We start from the raw sequence: 21,592 nt of genomic DNA on the forward strand, positions 1-21,592 counted from the left end.
ACAATGCCTAAACTTACCAGGATTGAAAAAGAACTAGTGCTGGCTAGAAGCTTTGTATGTGGGTGATTAAACTTTTAAAAAACTCCTAAACAGCACTCTAGTGCCAAATTTAAAACCAATTTTTAACCAACAGGGGCTCACTCAAGACTAGCTGAACTTCAGTTCATTTACTATCTTCGTAGGTAGAAACAGATACATATAAACTCAAGTGTCTGCAAGCAATACTACAATGGGCCATCCACTCCCTACGGCATCATTTTTTTCCAGTACTTATAATAAATGTAGCCATTATAACCTTGCAAGTAAACAAGCTTAATGTACCAAAAACTCTGGATACTGTACAGCTCCATATTCTCCAAAGTTTCTTACTTTTGTTCGTTCATCCTGAAGATTTTCTAAACTTTCCTCCTGGCCTTGAAGCCGTTTTGAAAGGTCAGCAATCATATTGTTCTTTTCTTCAACCTCTGCTGTCAACTGTGTTTTTGTTATAGTACATTCCTTTTGTAATCTTAAGAAAATGGCAGGTTAAGTTGTTAATATTTGTACATTTAAAGCCAAATAAAGCAAACTTATAAAAATTGTACTTCCATAATTTAACAGGTTATCCTTAATTGTTAACTTGTGTAATTTAGCAATGAAATCACTTATTTCCAACACTATCCTCAAAACATAATCCAAAGTATGAGCATTCTGCAAATTATGGGATATAATCATTTATATAAAATCTTACCTCTGTAACTGACTAGTAGTTTCTACAGCTTTTGCTTTCTCCCTTTCATACGAGAGTTCTACATCTCTGAATTGTTGCTTGATCAGGTCCAAATTTAATGCTGCATCTACATGGCTTGACTTTTCCACTTGCAACATGTTTTCGAGGTCACGGATACGCAACTATACAAGAAAAAAAAAATCAAAAAATTGGCCCAACCAAAAATCAGCAGCAAAAAATATTTTGATCAAATCTCAGAAATTCTAGTTTGTGATCACTTATTTCAGGTGTGTATACCATCAAAACATAATCCAAAGAAACAGAGCATTCTGCACATTATGGGTATAATCAATCATTTATATAAACTCTTACCTCTCTAAGTGACAACATAAATTTTTTTAACTTTCAATGACTTTATGATGGATGAATATTTACTGCATATGTAAAAGAGACACAGGGGCTGAAACTGTTCTACGCCAGCAGCACGAAACAGGCTCATAGTGAATCGGCAGCCGGTTTTCCACTGCGTCCAATCTTCTTTCCACTGACAATCACAGACCAATAATTCAAGTTCTTTTTGGAGACTTGTTTCCTAGCCTCACTTGGTTTGAAATTAAAAATCTTGGCAATATTTTCTAAATCAATGGAAAATAAAAACTGGCGAGGTGAAAAATTGGCTGCTGATTCACTATAAGACCATTTTGCACTGCTAATGCAGACCAATTTTACTCCCATGCATTTTATAATTTATACCTTTCAAAAAATTGCTTGAGAATAAATTATGTCATGATAAATTAAATACAAATTAGCTTTTATAGTAGCAAAGGTTCTAAGATTTGGCTGTGGCTTGTTTTACAACCTAAAATTATTTCTACCAAACATTTCAATAGACACAAATCATCTATGAACAGCTGACTACTGTCACTAACACTAAAATATGCAGACTGTTATTTTTGGATGAAATATTCTTGTGATTTTCGGGATGGTTTTGCAATTTTTCGTCCAGTAAATATGTGATCTAATGTTAGGTATAACACTGATCAAACGTGGCGGAGATCTTTCTATTCAACATACCACAACATTGGTAATATAGATCAAGAGTCATCTTTATAAACCAGAAAACTGACAATTAAGCAATAGGTGATTTGAACTCTGTTGTATCCTTGAAATTAAGATTTAAAGTCCGCGTGCCAACATTCCATTATGTACAGCAGTGTAGTCCAATAGAAATTTCTGACTGTCCACAGTGGTGGCTATGGTGATACATGCATGAATTTTAGTATGAAATGCCTAACAGACAATACAGGTAAATATATTTCACATATGCACATTTACTACTCAATGTCTAATGTTACAACCAAGTCTCCAAAGTCAACAGACTGCACAGGACCCTAACGTATTCCCACCTAGTAAGGACAACTTATCAAATTTGAAGGGTCACCATAATAGATTACAGTGGAGGCAGTAATCTGTACCAGAGATTTTTGTCTTGTAAACACTCCAATATATCGCTCTTCTTTGACAGCAGATATGATTAAAAGCAGCTTCATTAAAACCAATGTTCTGAGGTCTACAGTGTAGCAGTGTGATCCTTGTGAAGGTACATACCCAAATATGTGATGCTCCAAAACCAAATGAATGACTGTGGTGTACATGGAACTACATTTTTCCTGAACATTTTTGATCTAAAATGGGGCCTATATATACTTGTATTAACTTTCACTTTCAAATATCTATACTAAACACTCAAAAGTAGTTTGTGAAATTAATTTTGTTTTGATGAAACAATAAGAATTTTTTTTAAATGAAAAATAAGTTTTGTACCTGCTGCATAAAAAATTGACTATTTTCTCCTGTATTTTAAACAATGAATAAAGGATAGTTTAGCTTTACCTGAATAATTTCAGAGTTAAATTTTGATTCCAGGTGTGCAGCTCTTTCTGCCTCAATGTTTTCTTCCAATGTCTTCACTCTTTGTTGCAATACCTAAAAAAACAAGCAATTGTCAGATTTATTAACTCAGGGGTTGCAGACAATTAAAGTTCATAGATAATTCTACTCTTTTTCTTCTTTTAACTGTAACATTGAATTCTGAAGTGTTTGTCTTGGGTCAGCCTAGCTACTGGTGTGTTAGACATATTGGCCTGAAATACTGAAGGTTTTATGCCTGCAGCCTTAACCTCAGTAGCACACTAATAGAACCCCCAGGGAAACAGTGCAAATATATAATTTAATCCCTTTCCACCATTTCCCTGGAGGTACCTCCAGTGTCCCACTGGAATTATGGTAGAAGACTGGGAGAACCCCCTCCCCCACAGAATTTCCATGCCATAATCTTTAATACAGAGTCTGCAATATTGCCATACAATTTTATCCAAGAAAACTCAATTGTGTAAACAACAAACTTTTAAAAATTCTTTCATGGGATGTGCCCATCTCTAATTGGCCTTGACAACTGAGTGGCTTGTTCGGCCACTTCAGAGTGCAGTTACGAGTCACAGAATCACAGAATTGTTACAGTGCAGAAGGAGGCCATTCAGCCCATCGTGTCAGCACTGGCTCTCCGAAAGAGCAATTCACTCAGTTCCATTCCCCTCCCTTTTCCCCATAACCCTGAACATTGCTCCTTTTGATATAACTGCCTAATTCCCTTTTGAATGCTTCAATTGAACCTGCCTCCACCACACTCAGACAGCGCATTCCAGACCTTAACCACTCGCTGCATGAAAAAGTTTTTCCTCATGTCACTTTTGCTTCTCTCACCAAATACTTTAAATGTGCCCTCTCATTCTCAATCCTTTCACGAGTGGGAACAGTTTCTCTCCAACTACTCTGTCCAGACCCCTCATGATTTTGAATACCTCTATCAAATCACCTCTTAGCCTTCTCTTCTCCAAGGAAAACCATCCTACCTTCTCCAATCTATCTTCATAACTGAAATTCCTCATCCCTGGAATCATTCTTGTGAATCTTTTCTGTACTCTCTCCAATGCCCTCATATCTTTCCTAAAGTGCGGCGCTCAGAGTCAACCACATTGCTGTGGGTCTGGAGTCACATGTAGGCCAAATCAGGTAAGTACGGCAGATTTCCTTCCCTAAAGGACATCAGTGAACCAGATGGGTTTTTCCCAACAATCAATGATAGTTTCACAGCACTGAGACTAGCTGTTAATTTTTATTAATTAATTAAATTCAAATTTCATCAGCCTGGGCCTCTGGATTACTAGTTCAGTGACGTTACAACTATGTCACCGCTTCCCCCTAAGAAACATGAGACTTACAGCAATAATTAATATTTGAATCAGGAAAATGAAAGAAAAACATGTATGCAAATCTTAGCACCTACTTTTTTTTGATGAGTCAAGATTTAGTGGATTGCTCTATTTCATAAAGTACAGTGTTTGTGCCAAACAAGTGAATTACATCCCATAATAGAATGTATGCATGGCAGGGAGGAGAGGTAATGCAGTGTGGTGACAAAGCTTTCAGCGTATGGACAGCAATGGTTCAAGAAGGTAACTCACCACCATCCTCTTAAGTGCAACCAGAATGGACAGTAAATGCCAGCCTCGACACCAATGCCCACATCCAGAGACTGATTTATAAACAGGCTTTTGCTAATAAAATCAATCGGCATCACAATGCTGTTTGTGGGAGCTTGCGGTGCACGAATTTACTGCCACGCTTCCTACATTATAATAGTGACTACACTTCAAAAGTACTTCATTCGCTGTGAAGCACTTGGAGACATATATTGTGGTCGTGAAAAGCGCGATCAAAATGCATGTTTTTTTTAATCAATGTAACAAGTTGTATTTCTCCACAATATAGCATTGCATGTTTCGAAATAATCAGAGATTAGTTCTGAAGCAAAAATAAGCCTGATAGCAGATTTCCTTTCCAAGACTTGAGCACATTAAAATAAACGGACACTCAAAAATAGTACAGAGGGAATTCTCTATTATTAGAGGTGCTATCACCAATTGCCACTTCCAGTAATTCAGAAGGGTGGTAAAAATTCCATGTCACTATTCAAAAGAGTTTTTTGATATATAAACAGAAAATGCTGGAAATACTCAGCAGGTTATGCAGCATCTGTGGAGAGAGAAACAGAATTAACAGGCTGGATTTTGTGCCCACGGCATGGGTCCCAGCATCGGGCCAAAATGGCGGGGGAATCCTGCCTTGGCCAGCTGGAGCCCCCCCTCTCCCCCGGCATCAGGCCAATTAATAGCCTGGCACGGGATCCCCGTCCGTTTATAAATGGGGATCCCGCCTCCAAGTGCTGCCAGACAATCAGAGGACCGGTAGTTCAGCAGTGCCATCAGGAGCAGGGGTCACTGCTCGTACTGCATCAAGCCTTGGAGCCAGGCCCAGCGCTGGAGCCCGGACCCAAAGTAAGTGAGGAAGGGTCGTCGGGGCCAGTCTGACAGGCCCCAGCAATGGCAGGGGGCTGCGGCGGAGGGGGGGTGATGGGCATTAAGTGAGGGGGCAGAGGGAGGTTCAGGGAGTTGCAGGTTTTCTCCGCAGGGGCCCTCTGTGGGCCACAGATTGCCGACGGAGGAGACCCCCCCCCTCCCCCGAAAGCCCACAGGGAGGTCACTTGTTTTACTGGGAAACCTCTCCACGTGGCGGAGGCTTCCCCCGCTCCCCACCCCTGGACAAATTCCAGCAGTAGCAGGGAGGCCCTTAAGTGTCTGTTAACAGGCCACTTACGGGCCTCAAATGACCTTTGGGAGGGAAGACTGTTGTCGGCCTATCCCACCCTCAACCAAATTGTGTTGCAACAGGGAGGCAATGGGCCCTCCGACCCAGACACAATTCTATGTGCCCCCCGCCTCCAAAACCCTCTGAGGGGGCCCTTAAAATTCAGCCCAATGTTTCAGGTCAGTAACCTTACATCAGAACTGGACAAAGTTCAAAGTGTAACAGATTTTAAGCAAGTACAGTGGCAGATAAATGGGGGAGAAAGACCGAAAGGAAGGTCTATGATAATTTTTTTTTAATTCATTCATGGGATGTGGGCGACGCTGGCCAGGCCAGCATTTATTGTCCATCCCTAATTGCCATTGAGAAGGTGGTGGTGAGCTGCCTTCTTGAACCACTGCAGTCTATTTGGGGTAGGTATACCCACAGTGCTGTTAGGAAGGGAGTTCCAGGATTTTGACCCAGCGACAGTGAAGGAACGGCGATATAGTTCCAAGTCAGGATGGTGTGTGACTTGGAGGGGAACTTGCAGGTTCCCATGTATTTGCTGCCCTTGTCCTTCTAGTTGGTAGAGGTCGCAGGTTTGGAAGGTGCTGTCTAAGGAGCCTTGGTGCATTTCTGCAGTGCATCTTGTAGATGGTACACACTGCTGCCACTGTGCGTCGGTGGTGGAGGGAGTGAATGTTTGTAGATGGGGTGCCAATCAAACAGGCTGCTTTGTCCTGGATGGTGTCGAGCTTCTTGAGTGTTGTTGGAGCTGCACCCAACCAGGCAAGTGGAGAGCATTCCATCACACTCCTGATTTGTGCCTTGTAGATGGTGGACAGGCTTTGGGGAGTCAGGAGGTGAGTTACTCGCCTCAGGATTCCGAGCCTCTGACCTGCTCTTGTCGCCACGGTATTTATATGGCTACTCCAGTTCAGTTTCTGGTCAATGGTAGCCCCTAGGATGTTGATAGTGGGGGATTCAGCGATGGTAATGCTGTTGAATGTCATGGGGAGATGGTTAGATTCTCTCTTGTTAGAGATGGTCACTGCCTGGCACTTGTGTGGCGCGAATGTTACTTGCCACTTATCAGCCCAAGCCTGGATATTGTTCAGGTCTTGCTGCATTTCTACACAGACTGCTTCAGTATCTGAGGAGTCACGAATGGTGCTGAACATAGTGCAATCATCCGCGAACATCCCCACTTCTGACCTTATGATTGAAGGAAGGTCATTGATGAAGCAGCTGAAGATGGTTGGGCCCAGGACACTACCCTGAGGAACTCCTGCAGAGATGTCCTGGAGCTCAGATGATTGACCTCCAACAACCACAACCATCTTCCTTTGCGCTAGGTATGACTCCAGCCAGCGGAGGGTTTTCCCCCTGATTCCCATTGACCTCAGTTTTGCTAGGGCTCCTTGATGCCATACTCGGTCAAATGCTGCCTTGATGTCAAGGGCAGTCACTCTCACCTCACCTCTGGAGTTCAGCCCTTTTGTCCATGTTTGAACCAAGGCTGTGATGAGGTCAGGAGCTGTGATCCTGGCGGAACCCAAACTGAGCATCACTGAGCAGGTTATTGCTAAGCAAGTGCCGCTTGATGGCACTGTTGATGACACCTTCCATCACTTTACTGATGATAGAGAGTAGGCTAATGGGGCGGTAACTGGCCGGGTTGGATTTGTCCTGCTTTTTGTGTACAGGACATACCTGGGCAATTTTGCACATTGCAGGGTAGATGCCAGTGTTGTAGCTGTACTGGAACAGCTTGGCTAGGGGCGCGGCAAGTTCTGGAGCACAGGTCTTCAGTACTGTTGCCGGAATATTGTCAGGGCCCGTAGCTTTTGCAGTATCCAGTGCCTTCAGTCGTTTCGTGATATCACACGGAGTGAATCGAACTGGCTGAAGTCTGGCATCTGTGATGCTGGGGACTTCAGGAGGAGGCCGAGATGGGTCATCAACTCGGCACTTCTGGCTGAAGATTGTTGCAAATGCTTCAGCCTTATCTTTCGCACTGATGTGCTGGGCTCCCCCATCATTGAGGATGGGGATATTTGTGGAGCCACCTCCTCCAGTTAGTTGTTTAATTGTCCACCACCATTCACGGCTGGATGTAGCAGGACTGCAGAGCTTAGATCTGATCTGTTGGTATGGGATCGCTTAGCTCTGTCTATCGCATGCTGCTTATGCAGTTTAGCACGCAGATAGTCCTGTGTTGTAGCTTCACCAGGTTGACACCTCATTTTGAGGTATGCCTGGTGCTGCTCCTGGCATGCCCTCCTGCACTCTTCATTGAACCAGGGTTGGTCTCCTGGCTTGATGGTAATGGTAGAGTGGGGGATATGCCGGGCAATGAGGTTACAGATTGTGGTTGAGTACAATTCTGCTGCTGCTGCTGATGGCCCACAATGCCCCATGGATGCCCAGTTTTGCATTGCTCGATCTGTTCGAAATCTATCCCATTTAGCATGGTGATAGTGCCACACAACACGATGGACAGTATCCTCAATGTAAAAGCGGGACTTAGTCTCCACAAGGACTGTGCGGTGGTCACTCCTACAAATAGTCATGGACAGAAGCATCTGCAGCAGGCAGATTGGTGAGGACGAGGTCAAGCGTGTTTTTCCCTCGTGTTGGTTCCCCCACCACCTGCCGCAGACCCAGTCTAGCAGCTATGTCCTTTAGGACTCGGCCAACTCGGTCAGTGGTGGTGCTACCGAGCCACTCTTGGTGATGGACATTGAAGTCCCCCACCCAGAGTACATTTTGTGCCCTTGCCACCCTCAGTGCTTCCTCCAAGAGGTGTTCAACATGGTGGAGTACTGAGTCATCAGCTGAGGGAGGGCAGTAGGTGGTAATCAGTAGGAGGTTACCTTGCCCATGTTTGACCTGATGCCATGAGACTTCATGGGGTCCGGAGACGATGTTGAGGACTCCAAGGGCAACTCCCTCCCTTCTGTATACCACTGTGCCTCCATCTCTGCTGGGTCTGTCCTGCCGGTGGGACAGGACGTACCCGGGGATAGTGATTGCAGTGTCTGGGACATTGTCTGTCAGGAATGATTCCGTGAGTATGACTATGTCAGGCTGTTGCTTGACTCGTCTGTGGGACAGCTCTCCCAACTTTGGCACAAGCCCCCAGATGTTAGTAAGGAGGACTTTGCAGGGTCGACAGGGCTGGGTTTGCCGTTGTCGGTGCCGAGGTCGATGCCGGGTGGTCCGTCCGGTTTCATTCCTCTTTATTGACTTTGTAAGGGTTAGATACAACTGAGTGGCTTGCTAGGCCATTTCAGAGGGCATGTAAGAGTTAACCACATTGCTGTGGGTCTGGAGTCACATGTAAGCCAGACCAGGTAAGGACAACAGTTTTTACAACAATCGACAATGGTTTCATGGCCATCATTAGACTAGCTTTTAATTCCAGATTTATTAATTGAATTCAAATTCCACCTTCTGCTGTGGTGGGATTTGAACCCATGTCCCCAGAGAAATACCCTGGGTCTCTGGGTTACTAGTCCAGTGACAATACCACTACGCCACTGCCTCCCCGTAAGCTGGAAGACAGGAGATTAAACACAAACACAAGAAGGGAAACAGAACACAATGAAGGTGGACGAGATAACAGAGACAAACTGAAATCCCGTAAGAGAGAAGGGTGGAACTTTTCCCAGGAATGCCCACCGTGCGAATGTTCTGTTCTCCTCTCCGACAGGATTTCCGTTTGTCTCTCTTACCTTGCCCACTTTAATTGCTTTCTGTTCCTCCTCTTGTATTTGTATTTAATAACTCTTGGCTTCCAGCTATCACATTTCTTCCAATTTATTTTTGCCTGCTCCCCTCTTTCCCAGCACCTGTACTTGATTAAAACCTGTTATATCTATAACATTTTCCAGTTCTAAAGGATCACAGATCTGAAATGTTAACACTGTTTCTCTTTCCACACATGCTGCCTGACCTACTGAGTGTTTCCAGCACTTTGCTCAAATTTCAGCTTTCCAGCATCTTCAGTATTTTGCATTGAGTTTTTTTTTTACATCCTGGTGAACACTGCTCCCTCAGTCACACAACTAAACAGATTGACTAGTTATTTGTCCAATTATTGCTTGTGGGATCGTGCTGTGCACACGTTTGCTGCTGTGTTTGCCTTTAAGGAAAAACAGTCACTCCATTCAAAATAATTGAGAAATGTGAAGTGCTGTTTAAGTACAAGATTTTTTCTTTTTAAAGTGCTGTGATTGAGATTTATTGATAGTTTCTCATTTACCATGATCTTTCGACAAGTTAGTAGGGATACTACTCTGCAGAGGAATGAGTTTGTACCGAAGATGGGATCAAAGTTTTGCAGTTATGGCAGATTGGGTTCATTGTGAGCAAGTGTGAGCGCATCCACTTTGCATCCGAGAAAAGTAAATCACTAAAAACTAGTGCACAGGTACAGAAATATTCAGAAAAGGTTAATGGAATGCTGGCCTTCATTTCCAAGGGTTTTTTTAAATTTAAAAGGAGGGCATTAGTGAAGTAGATGGGACTAGAAGTTGTATAGGGTCATAGATAAAATGACTGGGCAAAACTGTGGCAGATCGAGTGCAATGTGGGATAGTATGAGTTAATCCACTTTGGACCCAAGATAGACAAATCAGAATATTTTCTTATTGCTGGCAGACTAGAAACTGTGGAGGAGAAAAGGGATTTGGGTGTCCAGGTACACAAGTCACTAAAAGCTAATGCTAGTACGAAAAGGCTTATATAATGTTTCCTTTATCTCAAAGGAGTTGACATGCAAATGGGAGGAAGTCATGCTTTAGTTGTACACAGCCTTGGCTTTACCCCGGCCCCATCTGGAATACTGCATTCAGTTTTGGGCGCCAACCTGAGGAAAGATATATCAGCTCTGAAGGGATGCAGTGCATGTTGTATGAATGCAGCTTGCATTCCCTTAAGTTCATTAGGTTAAGTACTGATCTACTCTAGGTGTTTAAAATAATTGTGTAGAAACAGAGAAACTATTTCCTCTGCTGGGGGAAACCAGATCAAGGGACATAATCTTAAATTTAGAGCTCGGCCATTCAGAAATGAAATGAGAAAGCACTGGAGCTGGAAGCAGAGGCTCAAAAAAGCAGTTAATGACCACAAGTAATGCAATGCAAGCTCTGGAAGCTTGTTTCGGATACAGGGGTTAACACAACTCTGTCGCTGCCTCCTTGGTGAAGAGTAGGCTTCTTATGCAATGCCTCAGAGAAGTACATGTATGTAAACTCTGGGAAGGTAAGGCTTTCTGTGAGCTCTCCTCTTGCCCACGATACCCCTTCCTATTGCCGCAGCTCCTCCCCCTCCTCCAGCCAGAACAGAATTCCTAGCAGGTTCCCCATGATAGCAAAAGTGGTTTTCCAGAAGCCCCTTCCCCATTGTCAATGGTATAGAAGCAGTACCAGAAGCTGCAAAAAAGGTTTCAGTAAATGTTTCACAAACCAAAAGTTTGCAAAAGCTTTCCAGTGGTTGACCCAAGAACAGCTTAGGATTCCTTTAAGTATTGCTGGAAATTGCGTTCTCTTGACTTGTGCCTCCCACGGTTTATGGGCAAGTTACAGAAATGTAAATAGCAAAGTAGATGGCAACTAAAATGGCAGTTAGATCCTGAAACCAGCAAAGGACTCCAATATGTGAATGCTTATTAGGCTCCTGCTGTTTTAGGTGGGAGCTCTGACTGCCTATTTAGAGGCCCGCTTGGAAATCACATGAAAACCTCTGGTGGAATTTCAATGAAAACTTTTTCATTTAATTTTCATGCTTCCCTGTTCATGGCAAAAGGGCAGGAGGCAAATAAAAATCATCCTCTTTATATCATTCTTCAAATAAACTTCCTCCTCTCATAATCTACAACAGATCTCACACAAGAGAAAGCACTAAAGAAAGATGTTGTGCTGACATGGCAGTCAGTAATAGAATACAATGTTTTTCATTTGACAAAACCTGGTGGGAATGTGAGTTGTGAGCAGGATGCAAAGAGGCTTCAAGGGATTTGGACAGGCTGAGCATGGCAGATGGAATATAGTGTGGATAAGTGTGAGCTTATCCACTTTGGTAGGAGGAATGGAAGTGCAGAGTATTTCTTAAATGGTGAAAGATTGGAAAGTGCTGATGTCCAAAGGGACTTCGGTGTCCTTGTTCAAAAGCCACTGAAAGCTAGCATGCAAGAGCAGCAAGCAATTAGGAAGGGAAACGGTATGTTAGCCTTTATCACAAGAGGAATTGAGTAAAGAAGCAAAGAAGTCTTGCTTCAATTGTATAGAGCATTGGTGAGGCCACACCTGGAGTATTGTGTACAGTTCTGGTCCCCTTGCCTGAGGAAGGATATACTCGCCGTAGAGGGAGTGCAGCGGAGGTTAATCCGACTGATTCCTGGAATGGTAGGATTGTCCTATGAGGAGAGATTGAGGAGACTGGGCCTGTATTCACCAGAGTTTAGAAGAATGTGAGGTGTTCTCATAGAAACTTACCAAATTCTTAAAGGAATAACAGAGTGGATGCAGAAAGGATGTTTCCCCTGGCTGTGGGGTCTAGAACCAGGGGACACAATCTCAGAATAAAGGGCAAGCCATTTAAGACTGAGATGAGAAGGAACTTCTTCACTCAGAGGGTGATGAATCTTTGGAATTCTCTGCCCCAGAGGGTGGTGGAAACTCAGTCACTGAGTAATTTCAAGACTGAGATCGATAGATTTCTAGTTGCTAATGACATCAAGGCATTATGGAGATAGTGCAGGAATGTGGCGTTGAGGTAGACGATCAGCCATGATCCAGAATGGAAGAGCAGGCTTGAAGGTTTGAGTGGCCTATTCCTGCTCCTATGTTCCTATTGACACTGAGCTTACAGCTGACCATAAAATTACTTGGGTAAGAAAACTTACAAAAAAATCTTCAAAGTTTATGTCAAGAACTTTTCAGCAGGTTTTGTTACTGGATTTTACACTTCAGAGTACATTTGCAACATTACTGTGGGGGTGTGGGAGGTGTTACGACCAAGGCAGGATGAGTGCATTGCCTTGCTCTAGTTGCATTTCTCCACAGGTCACAACATATATTTAAATGTGTACCCAGCTACTGCTGCAGCCAATTACATACTCTTATCTATTTAGTTTCAGAATAAAATCGACCAACCAGGTTTCTTTAATAAACAAAATTATTAATTTATTATAAAACAAGACTTAATCAATAAAGATGCAAAGCTTTAATACATAGTTTGAAATAGGACAGTAAATATATATCTATTTCCCTTCTAAATACCCAACACATACACACACAGGTTAAAGGAAAAATAAAGATGCTTTGGCCAAAGTACTTGTTAATTCTTGAAGAAAAAGGATAAGAAATGTTATGTTCCAGATGGCGTACAGTCTGGCGTTCGAGTACATGTAGACGGATGTTACGACCAAGTGAGAAGGGGTCTAGGTGTTCCCTCTCAGCCTTCGCCTGTTTTAACCGTAACAGGGTTTAATTTTAAAATACTGTTTTTAGCTCCCCCTCTGTGAATCCTTGTTCATTGCTCCAATTGTAAGGCAAAGAAATCAGACAGGTTTTCTTAGATTTAAATAAGAAAGGTGGGAGTTTATTAATCTTAAACTCTAATCCAGTTAATGACTACGAATATGCAATGCGAACACGCTAGCATGCATATGCGATAAACACACATGCAGATAGCGACAGAAAAAGTAGAAAAGAATAAAGGGGAAATGTTTGAGGCAACGGCTGGGTTATAATTGCAGTCCTTTGAGTTCAATGTGGAGTCTTTGGTTGCCGGTAAGTCCTGCTGTTCACTGGGGCCCAGTTCACACTTCAACTTGTTTCAATGTCGGAGTCTTTTCTCTCCTGAAGTTTACATGTCTTCTGTGGGTCCGGTGGCTTGGGAGAAAGCGAGAGACAGACAGCCAGGAGAGAGGCTTCCTTGTTCCAGCTTCAGTTGCAAACACTAGTCTGAATTCAAACTGTCCTGTGTCTCATTCAAAAACCTGGACCAGCCAGTTAGTCATGTGACCAGCTGGTTTAACCAGTCCTGTTCTTGTGGATTGTATCATCTTAGCAGTCCCTCGAATGTGCTTCCTCACACCTTCAATGTCTGGTGATCAAAATCCATCTGAGTTCATTGGCCCAGGGAGTAGTTCTTTGTCTCCACAAGCGCCGTCTCTTATTATGCAAACGTCCTCCAGTCCAGTGATCTCTTTAACAAGTAATTTCTTCACTCCAGCATCCACTTAAAATCAATGTTCATATGATGAAATTAATATGCCTCATTCTTGGCAGGTGGGGGCCTGCATGACAAAGGTCACTGGGATCTTTTCAGAAGCAGTTTGTTCAAGACATGTCGAGAAGTCTTCCAAAAGCTTCTCAGGAGAAATGCGGCATCAGGTGTTACAGCTATCACACACTGGATTTGTTTTCAGCAGGCTACAAACCCAACTGACTCAAAACAGTATTCAAAATGACCAACTCTTGACCACCATAAATCATGACATGTCACTTCTCTTGTAAACAACTCATAGTCAGAAGGCACCTGTTGTTTACTTAGCTGAAGACATGTAACATCCAGAAAATGTTGTTTTTAAACAGAGTTCTTCCAGTGACCCTTTAAAAAAAAGTCCAGCATCTGTGAAATCACTTCAGTCTTCCAATGAACCAAACCACAATTCTAAAACATGAGACCTCAAAAAATGTTTTCAAATGGAAGCATTTTCATAACAGAGTGAATTTGACTCTTTACTGCGTGGTGCTCTTAATAGCGTCAGACAAGTACACCACATCGTTCCATTCCAAGCCTCTCAAATGGACAAACATAATTGTGATTTTTCCTAGAATAGGTAACTTCAATAAGAAATGTACCTCAAAGATAATTAACAATCTGGTTTCATCAATCAGTTGTGAACCACTAAAGGTACTGCTGTTTAAAGCACAAGTTTGAACGTTAAGAGCATAGGTCTGAGATAGCCACTTACATCCAGCTCCTTTTTTAGTCGCTCCTCTCGTTCAGTGCTATACTGAAGTTCATTTTCCTGCCGTCGCAGAGTCTCCATGAGATTGTTGCGTTCAACTTCCAGTTCCTGTAATCGCTTTTCCAGCCCAACAAACGTTTGTTCCTGGTCCTTTATGAAAAACAAGATCAATGACACTCAGCAGTTTAAATAGCAATTTTCAGTAACTGATTAGAGATTTTTTTCCAAAGTTCAAATCAAAAATTGAGGTAAAAAGAACAAGTATTATTTTTGGATTTTAGACTTCTATGTTAATGTATTTATCATGGTCACTCAATCATTACCATTAAATACGTTCATGATGACTCCAGTGCAGCTCTCACATTATTTTTGAAAAACATGCCTTTAGATCAACATTTAGAAGGTTCTCAGATTCAACGTAAAAAAAGGCTCACAATTCACAATCTGTTTATTTTTTTGACCGTGTGTACAAATGGCAGCCAAAAATACAGACGAAAATGAAAACCAGGAAGATGAGCATGGAAGAGATGCTGCATGCAATTTATTGGTCATTTGATATGTAATGTATTGTTCATTTGAGGCCACTGTACATGCTTGGAGTAGCATGCACAGTGTGCCAATAGAGGGCATCAACAATAAAAGTTCAGATTACAGCAGCAATCCAGAGGGTGCTGCCGTGTGTTTCTTCCAGAGAACTACAATAGCAGATCTTACACTGTAGCTGTAGTAAGGATAACAAGAGGAAGTAAACTGAGAGTGGAGAGCAGAATAGAGGTGTCAGCTGTTACGATCAGGTGAGAAAGGTGTCTAGGGGTCCCTTTTAGCCTTCACCTGGTCTTATTGTAACAGGGTTTTAATTTTTAAACACACCATGTTTTGAGCTCCCCCTTGGTGAATCCTTGTGTTCACTGCTTTCCAATTATAAGGCAAAGAAATGAGCACAACCAGGTTTTCTCAGGTTTAAAAAGAAAAGTGAAATTTATTAGAACTTAAACCCTAATTTGGTTAACGCCTACGGATACACGCCGCGCCCCAAGCTGGCATGCATACGCAATACGCACATGCTAACAGAGACAGAAAAGAGAAAAATAGTGGAATGGTTTGAGGCAATCTTTGAAGAGGGTTTTTTTTTTAAACTGTGCTTCAAGATCGCTGTATAGTCCTTGACTGTAGGCAGTCTTGCTTTTCATTGGGGCACAGTATTCTTCTTAAACCTTGTTCATTGTAGGACACTTCTCTCTCTTGGGGTTCATGCGTCTTAAATGGTTTCCAAAGCTGGTGAGAGCAAGTTGAGAGAAGACAGGAGGGAAGTCTTTTCAGTCCAGGAGCAAGCAGCTTTCTGAGTTTTAAAACTCTGTGGCAAGTTCAAATTCAAAATGCTCCAACTGCCAGTTAGTCATGCAACTAAACTGGTCTGACCAGGTCTTCTGTGTATTGGGGAAGCAGGGACTGGTTCCTTTGTTCCAACACTGTCTCCTAGTATGCAAAAAAGGTCTTTCTGGTGAGGGGCCTGGCAATTCCTTATGATAGGTCCTCTTTTCTTCCCCGCAAAAATTTTAAGTTTTAATGTTCATGTGGCAAAATAATGTGTGCCTCATTCTTGGCAGGTGAGGGCCTGTATGACACCTCCACATCCAGGGAAATGAAATGTGATTTGAAAAAAAAGGCGCATTTCATTACAAGGTTTGAGAGAAATGTGACACAGAAAGAAAAATCAAGCATTTCTCTCATTTATTTCCATTCATTCATCAATCTTAAAGCCTATTAAAATTGTCTTTTCTGGGTGCCAGTGCTGCTTTAATCCACCCTTTTTGGCATCCCAGTAACCATGTGGTTCTTTGGGGAAGCTTTTCTTCAGTTTGCCCATTGTCATGACAGCCGAGGGGTTCTATTCCTGTTGAGGTATTGTTTTTTTTTCAGGACAGTCAGTAGTGGGCGGGTCTATCCAGAACTCTCAGTGTTTTGCTGAGTCATGCAAAGACTTTTGCCTTCAGGGGATGGGTGGTTCCCTTTTCCTCTGACTGTGGCAGAGGATTCTGTGTTAATCTCCCCTTTGTTCTCTGGGACATTCTTGCCTACAGGTATTTGTGCAGACTTGACTACACTCACCTGTGGCACTTCGACTAGGTGAGGCATCACCCTCACGGTTTCTGTGCCCCCTAGAGGTCTCTCTGTTTCTGCAGGTTCCTGTAAATGCTGTTAGCAACTTTGGTGGGGGGCTTTTAGAGGCTGTATTTACATAGGAAGATGTGGGATCTAACTTTTCACATTTTTCGGGGTTGGCTGACCGGACAGTAGGTGTTCTCATCCAGGATTCCTCCCAGACTTCCTTTAACCTGCCCCCTTGGTCACTTTTTCCCTTCTCTTTCTAAACTATTGCCAGCCGTGTGCCTGCCTGTCCCCTTTTGTTCTCAGCGGGGGTCCCTTACAGTCACCAGCCCTCTGCTGGATGGTCCTCCTAACACCGGTACAGGATTTAGGGGTGTCGGTTTCACTCTAGTTGGTGTTTCCCTTCAACCTGGCACATCTGGCAACGCCTACAGTACTCCACCACATCTTTGTGGAGTTTTGGCCAGTCAAACTGCTGTCTTATGCGTGCTTTGGCCTTTCGTATACCAGCATGTACAGCCACTATAGTCTCGTGGGCCCTTCTTAATATTTCTCCCCGGTACCTCTGTGGCACCACTAACTGGTGAACTACTGTCCACTCCTGGTTCTCAAGTCTGGCAGGAGAACTCCATTTCCTCATCAGTACCTCATTCTTTAAATAGTAGCAGTCAGGGACTCCCTCTGCTTCACTTTCAGATTGGACAGCCTATGCTAACTCTTGCAATATTGGGTTGGCTCGCTGAGCCTCAGCTAGGGAAAATTTATTTAATTCATTCCCCGGGACTCCGAACTTTCCAAAGAAAGTCGCAGACAGGCAGACCTCATGGTCATTTGCCAGCAGTGCCAATGCAGTCTTCTTTGGGAGAGCTGGTTTGATCATGGCCTGATCCATTACACATTTAGGGAAACTGCAGGGAAGCGTCTCCTGCCATGGCCCTGTCCCTCTGACCTCCTGTGGTCTTTCTTTCACTACTGGGGGGGGTTACCACCTTCACCCCCCGCCAGGTCATTACCTAGGTCAACCCCGTCCACAGGTAAACTAGGGACAATCCCTACGGTCACCGATCCCGAAACTAGGTCGTAGTCCAGGTGCAGCCGGTATACAGGTACCAGCATACACTGCCCTCCAATACCATTCACCACCATTTTGGTGTTCACTGCACTCTCTGGGGGAAAGGTCAGGCCTTTTCCCAGTAAAAGGGATCTAGTGGCCCCTGCGTCCGAGAGTCATTATGGGCTTGCTTGCCCCCCTCGAGGGGTATGGTTTCTTTTTTACTTTCCCTTCAGACACAAAACCCTGATAACCTTCATGAATCCTATTAACTTTTCCTGCACTGGCCGTATTAAGTTTCCTGGGTTGCATTCTTACTGCAGTTAAAGCCACAGCTTGTTCTGCTGGACTTTACATCAGGGTCCCGTCTTCACTGAGCGGGTGTGCCCTGATTAACCCTACTGGTTTTCCCTTTAGTTTCCGGCAGTCAGCTTTTAAATGTCCTGCCTTATTACAATGGAAGGACACAGGTCTCCAAGTCTCACTCTTGCTCACAGCACCTTCCAGGATCGCCTGGGCTGATATCGCCTTCCCACCCTTTGTCCTTTTCGGATTTGTGGGGGTGATTAGGAAAGGTGCTCCCCACGGAAACCGATTTATAAATTAAAGCAAACTCATAAGCCAGAACGGCTGCTTGCTGGGCTCCCTGAACCCACTGCTCCTCTACATGGGTCTTTATTGAGAGTGGGAGAGAGTTTTTAAATTCCTCTAACAAAATTACTTTTCTGAGAGTTTCATAGCTGAGCTGTATTTTAAGAGCCCTCAGCCACTGGTCAAAAGCCAGCTGCTTACTTCTTTCAAACTCAAGATAAGTTTGATTAGCTTGCCTTTTGAGGGTTCTAAACTTTTGGTGGTAGGCTTCAGGTACTAATTCATATGCCACAAGGATTGCATTTTTGGTCAGTTCATAATTTGATGAACTCTCATCTGGCAACAAATAAAGGAATAAACCTCATGGGCTTTTCCAGTTAGTTTGCTTTGTATTAAATGGGACCAGGTCTCAGCTGGCCACTTTAGCTGCCTTGCCAGTTTCTCAAAAGTCACTACAAATGCTTCCACATCTTCCTCATTGAATTTTAGAATTAATTGAGCGAGCTTTAGCAAGTTTGTATTGCCCCCCTAGTTAACTCAAGCTGCTTCAGCACTCTCACTTCGGATTCTTTCTGGAATATTCTTTCTCTCTCTCTCATTCCTTCTCCTGTCTTTGTCTCCTGCCTTTCATTTTCTTCATGTTCCTTTTGGAACGCTCTCTCTTTTTCTTCCCCTTCTTTCTGGAAGGTTCTCTCTTTCTCCCTTTCCTGCCTCTCTCTCTCTTTTTCTCTTTCTTCTAACTCAAGTTCCCTCTGTTCTAATTGTATCTTTGCTAACAATACCCTGTCGGATTCTGCTTCTAAGCTTGTTTCTACTTCTTCAGATTCAAAGGAAAAAATGGTGGGCTACTAACCTTAGGAGTTCAGACTTCCTAGCCTTGCCAAGTACAGTGATCCCACAATGCTCAGCCATTTTTCTCAACTCCTCCATAGACAGAGCTTTTAACTTATCCCAAGTTACTTCACCCTGGCTTGGAGAGCTACCAGCTTCAGTTGCAAGCATGTTAGTATTCAATCACACACAACCACAAGAAAACCTGTATTAATCTTGCTCTTTTTTTTGACTGGGAACAATTTGGCTTCGCACTTCCAATTTCTCTCGTTTGTCTGTGGGTACAATTCTGGATGCTAGCACCCAAATTTCTGTTACGACCAGGTGAGAAAGGTATCTGGGGTCCCTTATAACCTTCACCTGGTTTTATTGTAACAGGGTTTTAATTTTAAAACACACCGTGATTTGAGCTCCCCCTTGGTGAATCCTTGTGTTCACCGCTTTCCAATTATAAGGCAAAAAAATTAGCACAACCAGGTTTTCTCAGGTTTAAAGAAAAGTGAAATTTATTAAACCTTAAACTTAAACTCTAATTCAGTTAACGCCTACGAATACACGCCATGCCCCACGCTAGCATGCATACGCAATACGCACATGCTAATAGAGACGGAAAAGAAGAAAAATAGTGGAGAGGTTTGAGGCAATCTTTGAAGAGGGTTTGTTTTTAACTGTGCTTCGAGCTCGCTGTATAGTCCTTGACTGTAGGCAGTCTTACTTTTCGTTGAGGCACAGTATTCTTCTTAAACCTTGTTCACTGTAGGAGACTTTTCTCTATTGGAGTTCATGCGTCTTCAATGGTTTCCGAAGCTAGTGAAAGCGAGTTGAGAGCAGACAGGAGAGAAGTCTTTTCAGTCCAGGAGCAAGCAGCTTTCTGAGTTTTAAAACACAGTGGCAAGTTCAAATTCAAAAACTCCAACCGCCAGTTAGTCAAGTGACTAAACTGGTCTGACCAGGTCTTCTGTGTATTGGGAGCAGGGACTAATTCTTTTGTTTCAACACTGTCTGCCAGTATGCAAAAAAGGTCTTTCCGGCAAGGGGCCTGGCAATTCCTTGTGATAGGCCCTCTTTTCTTCCCCGCAACAATTTTAAGCTTTAATGTTCATGTGGCAAAATAATGTGTGCATCATTCTTGGCAGGTGGGGGCCTGCATGACACAGCTTACATAATTATTGTGTGACATTTTCTATGCACTGTAAACTGGAGTCTTCGTACACAATTTTCTTCATCCAGATCTCTGTGATACACATTGTTCCCGAGACAAGGTATGGTTCAAACGTTACATCGATTGTGCTCTATAATCAACCATCAGAGGGTATGTGAATGTGTTGCTCATTCCAGTGTTACCTCTAGTAAAGCAATTGACCTTTGCTTGGAGCCTCTAACAGAACAGCAGAGATCAGAATTCATCACCATCACAGGGGCCCACATAACCATATCAGGTAGGTTCTTATCTTTAATGGGTATAAATTTATAATTGGTAAACAAATCTTGTATCTTAGTGACACTGAGAATTATTAAAAAGACAAGAGTTGGTGGAGCACAATGAAAAAGCATCAGCAGTTGCATTGTTTTTTTTTAAAAGCCATTGCATACATGAAAAAGGAATTTAAAAAGAAACATTTTAAGGAACAATTATGCTAAAATATATTTTAAATGTGCTATGGAGGTGACCCACATGCAGCCCGAGGGACTCCATTCATTTGTACAAGAGTTATCACTTTGGACTGGTCTAGGTGCCTGAGCCGATAAAATGTAGCTGTGACAGGGTACTTCTGTATAAATGCTGGTGCTAGCTTTCCAGATTAAGCAAATCACTACGCAAAATTCTCAAGAAACCAACTGTACAGAAATATTACATGCTTCAACATGTCCTTCTACCAAAGCACCTTCATTTTGTACTGAAACACATTTCTACAGACAAGCACTACAAAATTTCTGCTCAGCATTTAAAGACCATCAACTTGACTTGTACTCAACATTTTATGCTCATGTCCTAATGTCTTGCAGCAGTCTGTATCAGATCATGTTATTCCAACAGCAAAACCACCAAACCCCCTTTTGATGCAATAAAAAGAAGAAATGCAGGAAATACTCGGCAGGTCTGACAGCATCTGTGGAGAGAGATGCAGTCTGTTTATATGAACATAGGAGCAGGAGTAGGCCATTCAGCCCATTGAGCCTGCCCCACCATTCAATATGATCATGGCTGATCATCCACGGGAGGGGGAGGGCGGCGGAGGGAGAGGTGTAAGCGTGGAGGTGGCATTGCACTATTCAACGGGTCAACTGCTGCAGTAAGGAGGGATAATATCTTAAGATGGTTCCTCAAATGAGGCCATATGGGTAGAACCTAAAAACAAAATGGGGGCAATCACTTGGCTGGGAATGTACTACAGGTCTCCAAATAGTTAGGGAGAGATAGAGGAGCAGATATGTAGGCAAATATCAGAGAGAGGTGTAAAAGTAATAGGGTAATAATAGTAGGGGATTTCAACTTCCCCAATATTAACTGGGATAGTCTTAGTACAAAAGGCTTAAAGGGGGCGGAATTCTTAAAGTGCATACAGGAGAGCTTTTTGAGCCAGCATGTAGAAAGTCCTACAAGAGAAGGGACGGTACTGGACCT

General features: G+C 43.0%; 1 protein-coding gene across 6 annotated transcripts in view; it reads right to left on the reverse strand.

Moving 5' to 3' along the window:
- Positions 1-21,592, reverse strand: part of LOC137369376 (coiled-coil domain-containing protein 171-like) — a 285,974-nt gene that overhangs the window by 216,320 nt on the left and 48,062 nt on the right. For all 6 annotated transcript variants that reach the window (XR_010974938.1, XM_068030508.1, XM_068030505.1 and 3 more), the window contains 4 exons: positions 14,388-14,534; positions 2,603-2,695; positions 731-891; positions 370-508 (listed from right to left, as the gene is read on the reverse strand). Coding sequence is in view for 5 of the 6 variants with exons in the window: in XM_068030508.1 (XP_067886609.1) it covers positions 370-508; positions 731-891; positions 2,603-2,695; positions 14,388-14,534 (540 nt within the window). In the remaining variant the exon portion in view is untranslated. The remainder of the gene's footprint in view (positions 1-369; positions 509-730; positions 892-2,602; positions 2,696-14,387; positions 14,535-21,592) is intronic.

This window comes from Heterodontus francisci, chromosome 4 (genome assembly GCF_036365525.1).
Source record: "Heterodontus francisci isolate sHetFra1 chromosome 4, sHetFra1.hap1, whole genome shotgun sequence".
NCBI lineage: Eukaryota > Metazoa > Chordata > Chondrichthyes > Heterodontiformes > Heterodontidae > Heterodontus > Heterodontus francisci.